The 12129-nt window shown below is 46.7% G+C and overlaps 1 protein-coding gene across 2 annotated transcripts in view; it reads right to left on the bottom strand.

The window, feature by feature from the left end:
* MAP2K4 (mitogen-activated protein kinase kinase 4) overlaps positions 1-12129 on the bottom strand; it is a 66354-nt gene that overhangs the window by 11440 nt on the left and 42785 nt on the right. For both annotated transcript variants that reach the window (XM_066332138.1, XM_066332139.1), the window contains one exon: positions 2791-2910. In XM_066332138.1, the coding sequence (XP_066188235.1) occupies positions 2791-2910 (120 nt within the window). The remainder of the gene's footprint in view (positions 1-2790; positions 2911-12129) is intronic.

The raw sequence follows: 12129 nt of genomic DNA, 5'->3' as shown, positions 1-12129 counted from the left end.
GCACAGGTTGCCCCAGGAGACTGTGGAGACTCCATCCCTGAAGGGATTCAAAAGTTCTTCGGACACAATCCTGATCAAGTGGCCCCACAGGATCATGGGGGTTAGAAGAGGTGACCTCAGAGGTCTCTGCCAACACCCATAACTCCAGGATGCAAATGCTGAAGGTTTATCACATCTGCTCACTGCAGGGGCAGCCAGCTCGTTATGCAAGTTGCAGCTACACCAGTGAGAGAGACTCACAAATGTCACCACCACCACTATATATTTACATAGCACACAAGACACTTTGCCTACAGACCAGGGACTGACAACAGGGACAGATGTGCTGAAGAATGGCAGCACAGTCAAGGATTTCCATAAAAACTGTGAGGTGCATCAACAGCAAAGAGATCAAACAACTGAGCACGGCTATGTCAGCAATTCACACCAGCCCAGCACTGTGCTACCAACACATCCATCCCAGCTCTTCTCTCCTGCCAGCAGAAGTTCCCCATGGGCTGATTTACCCAGCTTCCTAGGCATGCTCTGCAACTTGCAATGAATTTTTCATTGAATAATCTTATCAAGTTTTGAACTTGTTGGTTTAAACTTGGCTGTGTTGGTTTAAAGTTGTACTGTGTAGGAGTCATCCCTGAGATTCCAAGTCAGATAAGGTTCCTTTCCTCTTCCCCTCTTAGAAAGAAACACAATCAGAACAGGTACTTTGAAGAGCCACTAGTGTGGTCATGGTAACTAGCCAAACATTCCCTGCTTTACAGATACTGTTTCAAACCAGAGCAGCTCGAAAGCTCTAAAGCAGACAGGCAAGAAAAGAAGATCATATTTTTTCTCAGACCGAAAAAGACCCACAGCTCCTCTTTTCTCACAAGGGGAGACTCAAGGAGAGTGTTTGCAGAACCCCTGCCAACCAACTTGGTTTTTTCCTCCCTCATCTGTCAAGAACAGCCTTGAGAGGAAACACATGAGCATGATCAGCAAGATCATTTCAAGTAGATCAAGCAGGACCCAGAGAAGGCTCTCCCTATCCCAAAAAGGAGAACAAGCAAGAAAAAATACAACTACAGAAGGTTTTGTGTAGTATTTTCTGCCTTTTTAAATCAAACTGCTGGTATTCACAGAGGCTGCCACAGGAATTTGTGTTCACAGCTACTTGCCTGACTGCAAGCTGGGACACTTGCCTGGTTACAGAGTAAGACCTTGCATAATTTTGTCCAGTTTGGTTTAGTATTCCCAAACTGTCAGGACCTCAGAGCTTAGCTCTGCCTCTCCACATCAAACAGTCCCTGTTGTGGAAGACTGCCTGCCTTCCCTTGGTGCCAGCTGCCCTGCTGCTTCTCCTGGAGCTGCTCAGATCCTGCCAACCCTCTGACTGCACAAGATGCCTATTCAGTGTATTAAACTCCTGAAAAGAGGCTCACATGGAAGTCTTTCACCTTTTAGGAGCAGGCAAAGAAGATTTCTCATCAGTCACTCCATCCATAGCCAGAGAACCTGAATCCCAGCTCAGAGCAGGTAATCCCAAAAGGACTTCCTTACTTTTCACCTTGAAATGCTGGAACAAAGAGCTTTGTTTTATATAGTTTGCTGCACATTTCTTGTGAGTTTGGGTCTTTAGCAATGTCCCATGAGCTCTTATACCCCAGGGGATGGTGCAGCAGTGACCAGGATATTTTACAGTTATCTGAGAACAGATCTGATATGCAGACTGGAGGATTAGACAGATCCAATGAAACCCTTCCCAGAGAGAGCATGCAAGGAGCCCTGGGAGCCCTGCCTGGCTGCAGGATGATGAGATTTTTGAACATGACAAAGAGTGCAGCCAAGCTGGCATCTGGGTGCTCATCGAGGTAAGTTTTTATATTGTTTATGTATTTACATTTACATCCTGGGATGTACCCAGAGCTGAAGGGAGGTGAGAGGCTTGCACAGCTTTGAGCATGTTGCTCATCAGCATCTGGCAAGACAATGTTTTGTCCACAGACCTTTTCTCACACCAGCTGACAGCCTTGTCACCTTTATCTCAGCAAAGCTGGAAAATTCCAGCCAAGCTGGGGCTCCAGACATGGTAGGAGCTTGTACTGTGTGAACATGGACAATGCCTGCTGGCCAAAACTGTCTCTGTGTTCAAAAAGATCAGAAAAAGCAGAGCATGGGAAAAGGAAGTATTATTATACTTATTTTAGAGAATGAGACTTAAAGCCAGAGGAGTGACCTGGCAAAATTACAGAGGGAGACTCTCTAGATGCAGGAACTGAATATTCAGACAAGTTTGGGTTTTACTTACAACACTGACCTCTCACTAAAAGTTTTCCAGTAAAACCCCACAAGACTCTGCACAGGCTGTTATGCCTGATAATCCCAAAAACCACCAGCAGCCCTTAGGTCTCTAGCCCTTCTTTCTTTGAGTAGAGATACTGGATTTGTGCTGAAGGAATAGAAAACAGGCAGGGGTTCCATGTCTGTCCCCCTATACTGTGGCAGTTTCAACAACAGAGCAATTACAGGAGCAGGGATAATCCAAGCCTGCGGAAGAACTGCAGAAGGAAGGAAAAACAGTCAGGTTTAAACATCCATCTTCTCCAAAACTCCTGCTGCAAAGGCACCAACTGCTTGCTCAGAAGTGCTCAGACACCTGGGTCTCCTGGCTAAACACCCTTGAGTAAAAGCAAAGAACCAAGAAACCTAACAAGAACCAATTTTCTCCTCCTTAGCACGAGTTTGAAATTACAAAGAGAAAAACAAGGTAAAACCCAAACTCTGCTGCAAGTGAAGCAAATTTGGGGTGCCCACCTCTCTGAAGAGCGCGCCATAAAACTGAACAATATACGGGCAGTCACTGCTTCTCATCACTACATCAAGGTCCATCAGAAGCTGCTTCTGTTCCTTTTCATCCACTGTCGACCGAATTCTCTGAAAGAGGAAGAGTGGCAGAGACTTCATCACTTCCATGCCATTATTGTATCCTCAGCCCTGCTGGTGGAGACCAGGACCCCAAACCCAAGCAGAGCAGGCAGTCCTCCAAACATGCTCAATAACACTCTAGAGAATTAAGCAATGCTCTCAAATAAGAAATGTCACTGAACCCTTACAAAGCTGTTTAATCAGACTATAAAACCCTCAGTCCTCGTATAAGTATCAACGTTTTCAGATGAAATGTCAGGAAGAAATTAAAGAGCTGAAATTTCACTGAAAAATACAGCAAAACACCACATCCAGGCTTTCATTTCAAAACAAATTCCCACACAGTTCTCAGCCATGTTAGACAGGGCTTGAAGACTGGTTTGAAATTTAACCAAGGAACATTATGTTTAATATTTCTAAGCACAGAAGCCAAAAAGGTTCCTTCCACAGCCTCCACCATGGCTGGGGTGGAGGGACTGCTACATAACCCAAGGGACACATTTCTCTGGTAATGCTAATGATGGGCAGCAGTCCTGTGAGCTCTCCTCATAAAACAATCCTTTATCTAGTACTGGCTGAGGGAACATCAACACTGTGCAAAAGATATTTTACAGAGATACACTCCCCATGTGTACACAGAGATATATATGTATACACACACTATACATCATATATACACTGTATATTACCAGAAGTTTTATTTGGGCTTGAAAAAAACACTGAACATTTGAAAACAGAAAACTGTGCATTTTCAAACATGAAACTGGTAAATGAAGGATGGAGATGACCATCTAGTTTTTCATGTGATTTTACAGATATATTTAACATCTTGCACTAATTAATACATTCTCTGAATCACAAGCGAAGAAATTGTGATCCTGAAGCTGTGACTCACGTTGAAAAGAACATTAAAAAAAAAAAACCAGAAAAAATATCTGGCAAGAAGTCCAAAGCAACAGAGGTAGCCAGGACCATCCTCAAGGACAAAAACTACATGGGTATCCAAGAAAGCAAAATTATTCAAGCTTGCGGAAAAAATTTGCAAGATATTAGCACCCATTTCATCAATACTGTGGCCCTGTGGGCAACTGCTGGTGGCATCAGGACCACACAGTCAGCCAGCACAGGCCAGGCGAATGAAGGTACTTTCAATGCTGGACATAAATGTCCATAGCACCACATGTGAAACAGTGCACCATTATGTACTTTAGGACTTATTTTGTGCTGACTCATACAAAACAAGGACAGCATCAACACTGTAATTTTCCTTACCTGTAGTGTATCCTGGTATTTTGGTTAACCACTTGTTCTTAATGTTCTAGTATCTCTAGTTTGGCCTTGACCAGTAAATAATACGTTTATATTGCCCTTTTCCCACCCTGTGAATTCTAGAGTTCTTGGGGACCTGTCAGGAGACTTGCCCAGCACCCACAGTCTGTAATACCCGTGATGTGCTGAGCAGGTGGGGTTCTGTGTCACCAACAGAGCAAGAAGCAGCTCAATGGGCCAGGAACAGAACTAAAACACTTCACCTCCAGGTCACTGGTTCAGGTCTGTGTCACACAAGTTCAGACAACCACTGGCTATTTCCTGCTCTTGTGCCCTCACTGCACAAAGCTCTAAAATCCCCCCGAGAGGCTGAAGGCCAAGCAGAGTGAATGTCTCTGTCCAAGGGACACACCAGCAGCACTGTGTGAAATGGAAATGCCACTGCTCTGATCCCCACAGAAGGTGATGGATGCCAAAGCCACCGTGGTGAGACCTATGGCAAATAGTTCAGCCTCTCACTGAGACACAGCCCACACTGAAAATATCCCCTCTGGTGAGGAAGGAGCTTTTCTCCATACTCTAACTTGTATTCTCCTTCTGTGCCCACTCCATGTCTGTCTCTAAAAAGCCTCTTTACTGGTCATCTGAGAATGATGACCTTGTCCCAGCCCTGCTCTGCATTCCCCTTGCACCTGCACAATCCTGTCACAGCCAACCCCACAGCATTCTCCTCAAAATCCACAGCTTCTCCTGAAAGCATCTCCTCCCACCTCTGACATTCCTCCTCTGCTGTTACTCCTCCAACACCATGTGAAATAAACGCTGTATGGTGGAGGTGATTTTAATGGCACTCCAGAACAACACTGAACCCAAACACTCCTCTCCTCAAACACAAGCTCCCCAGGAAGAAAGGGCTGGCAGAGGACCCAGAGCACAGACAGTTGGGTCAGCTACAGGGCAGAAGACAGCTTCAGAAAACCAACGTGGACACTACAACAAATACTGCTCCAGGCAGCGAAAGGAATGCCATGATACAAGATTGGGAGGACTCATACAACAGTGCTGGAGACTGGCAAAGTCAAGAGAAAGAGAGAACTCTGAGGAGCAGCATGCAGTACAGCACACAGACAGGGTCAGCCCAGGCTGGACAAGGTGGCTGTGTTCAGCTGCAGTGTGCCAGGGAGCCTGCTGCAGCCCAGCACTCCCAGTTCAGCAGCAGAACAGGGAAGGTGAGGAGAGTCAACAGCAGTCACTAGCCAAACAGCACATGAGCCATGATACAGCCTGCTATCGAAACCCAAGGCATAGTGCAAAGCACTGCAGCAGCTCCCACAGACACACTCCCCAAGAGCATGGGATATGGCAGGGAAGGAAGACAAAAGGTGAGGAAGCTGCTTGAAGGCATTAGCTGCATTTCAGACAGGGATGGACAGAGGCTGACTTCACTCCAGGCCTTGCAGATCTCAGCCCAGTCACCTTCCTGCAGGCAGTCACTGATAAGTGACCCCACGGCCAAACTAGCCACAGATGGAAAAATGGGGATTTGTAGTAAAAGTTTACGGAGTCTCCTTTTTAACAATTCCTTGTTGGCCTCCAATTTAAACTGTCAAATCCTCTAGAAGAAAATTCTCCAGCCCTTTTTATTCAAACACAGGTTAGGACAAAGCCTTCCAACACCAGGAAGAAGAGCTCTGAAGCCATGCTCTGAGTAGCATCAACAGCAAAAGCACAGTCTGTGCTGTGGACTGTGCCACTCTGAAACCGAAAAACCAGGCAGATTCCAGAAACCTGACCCAAAACAGAAGAGATATTATCCAGCCCAATATGCACACAGAAAGATTCAGGTGCAGTGAGAAGTGACTGGTTGAAAAAAAAAAAATCTAAAAAAAGAAAGGAAAAAAAAAAAAAAGCCATAAACACTAAGCCGAAACTGAACTCCTTGAGCTGTGAGACAATCCAGAACTGTCCTGAGCACGAGGCTCAGCTGTGTCCTCAGCAGAAAGCTCAGCACAGCAGTGCCTGGCAGTGCCATGGGAGAAGCAGTCCTTCCACGGGATGGGAGGGATTTAGGTGGCAAAAAGAGGGTTTGCCCAGTCACTGCTGGGGATGGGAATACTTATCCTCCCCATTTACTGCTGACTGAAGCAGATCACAACTAGTTTCCCACCTCCTGTGATGAGGCTCTAACTCTACCTCACATTCCTTTTATGCTCTTACTCATCCACCCTCAACTACCCTACCAGCAGGACTGGGAACACTGGTTTCCCCAGCTCTCAGCCAGCAGACCTAAACAAATGGCTTAAACAAAAAATTCTGAAGGTGTCACTCAAATGTGTGAAGAATTACAATGATGGTTTGGAAATAAAATCCCAAGACTTCTCTTCAGAAGTCATATGGACAGAGAAATTTGCCCCCAGATGGAGCTAAATATACTAATGTATGGACTAAATCTGATGGACTTTTATGGGTGATCAGGCATCCAGGAAAGGATGGAGGTATAAACAAATGTTAAATTTCTGCTCTCAGGGGCATTTGATACTTAGCAGCCTCCTTCAGCTGTGAGACTGTCATGGAGAAACCTGAGGAAGTCAGACAGGAACTTCTGGTTTGAAGCTGTGGGTGAGAGAACAAGCACTGACTACCAAAATGATGTACAGCAGACACTGTGCTGAGAACAAGAAACAGCTCCATGGCTTTCTGGCTTCCCCAGGAAAAAGAGGGATCTCTTATGAGCCCATGGGTTTGAGACCACCAATTACCCAACCGATCTTAAAAATGCTTTTGATTTCCTTAGGACAAGTTTAGAGAACAAGTGCAGCACATCAAAAATATTGCTAAACCAAAGAGAAAACAGGAAACCAGCACAATGGCTAAGGACACTGTAACTGGAGGCTGAACTAGGCAATACTGCAGTGGGACTAAGTCAGCCAAGGCTGAGGATATTGGAAGACACAGAAAATTCTGGCCTACAGCTGAAAAATCATTTTCTTTTGAGGTGGGGGAAAACTGAACACTGTGGACAAACACCACCCTCTCCCTCAGCCAGGTTACTCTACCCAACTGTAACCATTCCTGACAGAAAAATAATTCAATGAAAAGGAAGTGCAAGATGCTTCCACTGGGCCATGATAAGGAGCTCAAAGGTCAACCAAACCACTCCACTCGTCTCTTGGTGATGTATTTCTCAGCCAGCTGAACTGGTTGAAACAAAACTGGGAGAAGCTGCTGAGGATGAACCCCAGATGTCCAAGGTGTTCCCTGCTGCAGGGCAGAAGCGGTGAGAAGCAGGTGGAGATCTGCCTGAGCCTGAGGCTCAGACATTACTGCCAGGAACACCAGATGCTCAGGACACCACTGCTGTGTTTAGGCTCCTGACCAGCACAGGAGCCACCCAACACATCAAAGGTTAAATACGTTCTTATTTATTTTATGAACTTTTCAAACAAGCAGCTTTCCCAGCCTTCCAGAGGCACTGTGAAGTAGCCTGGCTAATAAAACCCACACCATGTACAGTATTTCAGTGCAAAGTAGAGCATCCTGCTCCAACTGGAAGAATGCTCCCCATTTTTCATTCCAGTTTGGGCTATTATTTTAAATTCATATTCCAGGGATCTTTTAAACCATCCTTTCTGTGTGAACTATCACCAGGGCCAGAAGGCAACCTCAGGACAGAAATTACAGCCCCCAGAAGCTGGGCAAGTTTCCCACAAAAACATTTCATCCAAATAAATGGGGCTTCTCTATGTGCCTGTAATTTGTGGTATCCTCACAGAACAAGAGGCACAGTCCCTGAAGCAGCTGGGACAACACCACATGGTGATGCTGGAGGACAAATACAAAAAGGGCTGGAGAATTGCACATAGTGTGGAACCTCTCAGACAAAACCAGGACAGCATTGGAGCAGATCCTGAGGAGGAACCAGGGCTCTCTGCAGAGTGGGAAGCCCAGGACAATGGTCACAAGTCATTTATAGACTGCCACAGACTGGTAAAAACCAGACTAACACAAAAACAAGAAACCAGAAGCAAAATCAAAGGATAGTGGAGGTAGAACTGGAAGCCTGACCAGGCAAGATCACAAAGAGCTGGTGCAGCAGACACACACCAGCCAGGAAAAGAGATTTCTCCCAGGAAAATGAGCTAGGAAGAGAAACCTGACAAGGTGAGGATTCAGCATACAAACTGGCCTTGCATTTATTGGTTTGCATAGCCAGACCTGGCACTGGACAAAACTGGGCTGTTCTCTTTCACACCTGGAAAAGTCTTGACCTCATGTGCCAAAAAATCCTTCAGAAAATGAAAAGGGTATTTTCAGTGACAGGAAGACTGTGAAGGCAGTTGACCCAGAGCAAAAAAGGGCATCTGCAGGAAGATCTGAAAAGAAGCGACCTAAAGAATGAAAGGATTGGTTTTTATTTGTAAATAAAAATTTGGAAGATTAGGAAAACATAATGCAACATTTTCTAGGGGCAAAAATGAGAAGGCCTTGAACACAAATCCTCTTGAGCTGGATCCCTCATTTCTTCATCCTCTCCCCCTCCTCCTGGATAGCTCTGGGTAACAGCTCTCTATGGCAGAAAGCATAAGGGGTGCACAAACAATTGCAGGTGGCAGCAACAGGAGGACCAGGTTGCTGCTTCTGCAGCCCACTCTAGCCTTCAGCCTATTCCCAAAGAGATTCAGAATGTCCTTTTGTCATTGAAAGGAGTATTCATAACGTCTTTTTTGTCATTGAAAAGCAGTATTCACAGAGAATGACCAAGGCTAAAGGAGAGAGAGGAGCAGGACTGAGGACAAGAACTCATCATCCCAGCCATGCATCACCAGCTGAAACTTTGCTGCAGTGGTTTTAGCCAGCGACAGAACGAGGCTCATTTCAGGCTCATTTTCCTCCTTTTCTACTGACTGGAGCAGACATGAAAAGCCTGACTCACCCAGGGCCTGGCAGCCCTGCCCATGCTGAGGAGACTCATTAAAGGTGCCAGGATTGCATCTGCCAGGACCCATGGGCTGACAGACCAAAATGAGTTAAAGGAAAAAATGAAAGAAAACAGTGTCTCCCATCTGCAGATCTCAAGTTATTTTGGTGATATTTCAGCCCTCGGGAACGATTTTCCTTTGGTGGTAAGAAAAACTGGATGAGCAGCAAAAAAAGGCTGTGCTGGGGGAGCCCTGGGGGCACAGGAGCCCATGTGCCCTGTGGCACTGATGCCACACACTCCAAGCAGGGGAAAGCTTGGGAAGCTTCAAGGAACTGCTCCTTGGGCAAAAGCAGGACAGGCTACCAAAAGCAAGAGAAGGGAGCTAGGAACAGGATTTGAAGACACACTCTGGCAGCCACACCCTTTGAGGGGAGCAGGATGAGTGACCAGAGGTGCCCAGCTGGCCTGGCACAGCAGGAGCTGCCTTCAGCCAGAGGAAGATTCCAGCAAGGAGAAATGAGCAATGTTTCAAGCTGCACAATTGCAGAACAAGAAGGATTTGAATCTCCTTGTGGCAGAATGGGGTGACAAGCCTGGTCATGGTAGCTGCAAACAGGACACAGCCCTTCCAGAAGTGGGGTAGGAATTTCCTAACTGTGCTGGGAATTTGCAGCAACGGTAGTGGAGATTTGGGGAGTGGTGAAGGATGGGGGAGCAGCTGGGACAGGCCCCTGTATCAGTTTTCTCTGTATCTAGTGAGCAGTACAGAACAGCCAGCTTTTGGCATGCAGCTTCCATAAAGCTGTTTCCTTGTGCTGAATGTCCTTCGCTTGGCCTGCTGCACTGGTGCTGCTTTTGGGGAAGCACCCAAATAACCAGACACTGGCTCCACAGTCCAGCTGTGAGGGGATCCTGTCACCTGTCCCCAGCATGGTGCCACACCAGAGCTGCAGATACCATGGAGATGACAGCCAAGACCTCACTAAACTGACACTTTTTCACAAAACATCATTTCCCTTCTCAAACTTCTCTTACGGAAGAGCTCTATGCTGAAGGAGAACACGTGGCTGAAGGCAACAGTTTCATGGTTGAGACCACAAAGCTTGAGAGAAAGAGAGCAGGAGGGGAACAGTTCCCAGCACAGACAGATTAAGATAGTGGAGGAGCAGAAGATTAATGCACAACCACGGCTGCCCCAAAAGCATCAGGAGGCTGAGAAAAGAAAATCTGAGGAGTGTGGGATGAACTAGCCCAAGCTTAGCCCCATCTTGAAACCTCATCTCAAAGAACTGCACCATCCAGTCTGGGGAATGCTGCTGCTGCCTTGGAGGCCTCACTGACTGTTCCACCCACAGGTCTTTGCTCAATTTTGTGTTTCCTCCCCACTGGGACAAACAGAACAGTCACTTACCATTACTGTTCTAGAAATGATGTTGTTGCCCAAACCCTCCAACCTTTCTTCCCCAGCAGGCCCAGCCATGCTCACCCAAAAAAGAAACAGGGACAGAGAAAAGAAGGTGGCACCAGCCCAGCCCACAACTTTAACATTTCTCCATTTAGTCACTGTAAACAAATTGGATTTACTTCTTCAAAAGTGAGCCCCCAAGGCTCAGAACACACCTCATCCCTTGGGAAAGCCAGCTCAACATGCTGCACTATGCCATTTCCAATCGTGTGCTTCAAGGACACAGAACTGGTGCCTCCTGCCTCCCACATGGCTGTACCTGCAGCACAGGCCCTCAACAGTGACAAGGCTCACCCAGGGTGCTGAAAAGTCCTTGTGCAAACAGTGTGGGACAAGAGACTCCCTGTGCCAGCAGACACATCTTCTCCCTGACACAAGCTAAACCAACAAAGTGCTGTTCTCTGCACGGCTGTAGCCACTGCAGAGCTCCAGAAAACAGGCACTCAGCTCTGGGGGTGTGTCCCCTTCACACCTCTAGCAAAACTACAGGTACCCAGGTCACACACCCTGAGTCTGAGAAGGTGCAGGTGTCCAGGAATCATTTAACTACACCAGTGTTTTCCAACCTGTCGCCTGCAAACTACACCTGTGAGTTCTACCAAAGGCAACTGGAAAAAAACAGCCTTTAGCTACAGGCAACCTCTAGCTCCACTGGAGACTTTTAGGGATTCCAATCCAGCTTGAAACAGCACTGTATGGTGATCAGAAACACTAAAGAGACCTAACCAGTGATCCCACCACTGGTGAGGAAGTCAGTATTTACTGGAGAAGATCAAAGGATGAGGGTTACTCCAGTAACCTGACACACTAGAGAAAGGTAGGAATTATATTCAGAGCAGCTGGAGCTAGGGCTGAGATATGTCTGCCTGGTATGTGAGACCAGCAGGGGCAAATGTTTCCAAATTGGATCAGAGAATATTCCAAAGAAGACAGAAAGTTGGAAAAGACAGCAACAGACTCCTGTAAAGCTCACTTCTGCTTTTTCCTGGGAGCCATGAGAGCACTTAGATTTGGTATCATTGACAGAGTTAAAAGACAGATGTCATTAGCAACCTGCAGTGAGCAAAGGAAAGGACCAGAGAGACAGAGAACAGCTGCTGCCCACCTCCATGGACAAGCAGCTCCTCCAAGATGCCAAGGGAGCAGCACTACTGTGGCAAGACAGGTAATTATTGCCCAGCTGGGAGAGCAGGCTGTTCCTAGTTCTAAGGTGAGGTTTTGGGTAGCATAAAGCAGAAAATGGACAGTCAAGAAACCCGCTATACTTTCCACCTCCAGGACAGTCTGACATGGTAAGCACAAAGCAGACACTCCATCACACATCAGCAAGAGCAAAACATTCCCTAGAAGACATCCACTCCATTCCAGCTCCTCCCTGGCAAGGCCACACCATGGCACATGCTGACATCAACAGCTAATTTTAAGCCATTACCTTATTTTACAAAAGACACCAAGAAGCTATGAGATGTCACCCTGTGCCTACCACCACCAGCCTAGGCTGTACCTGAACCAGTGACCCAGAGGTGAAAGGCCCATGCCCCATCATCAGTCTCCAGAGATGTGTGATCCCCTC

This window comes from Sylvia atricapilla, chromosome 18 (assembly GCF_009819655.1).
Source record: "Sylvia atricapilla isolate bSylAtr1 chromosome 18, bSylAtr1.pri, whole genome shotgun sequence".
NCBI lineage: Eukaryota > Metazoa > Chordata > Aves > Passeriformes > Sylviidae > Sylvia > Sylvia atricapilla.
This window is presented reverse-complemented; position numbering and strand designations above follow the sequence as displayed.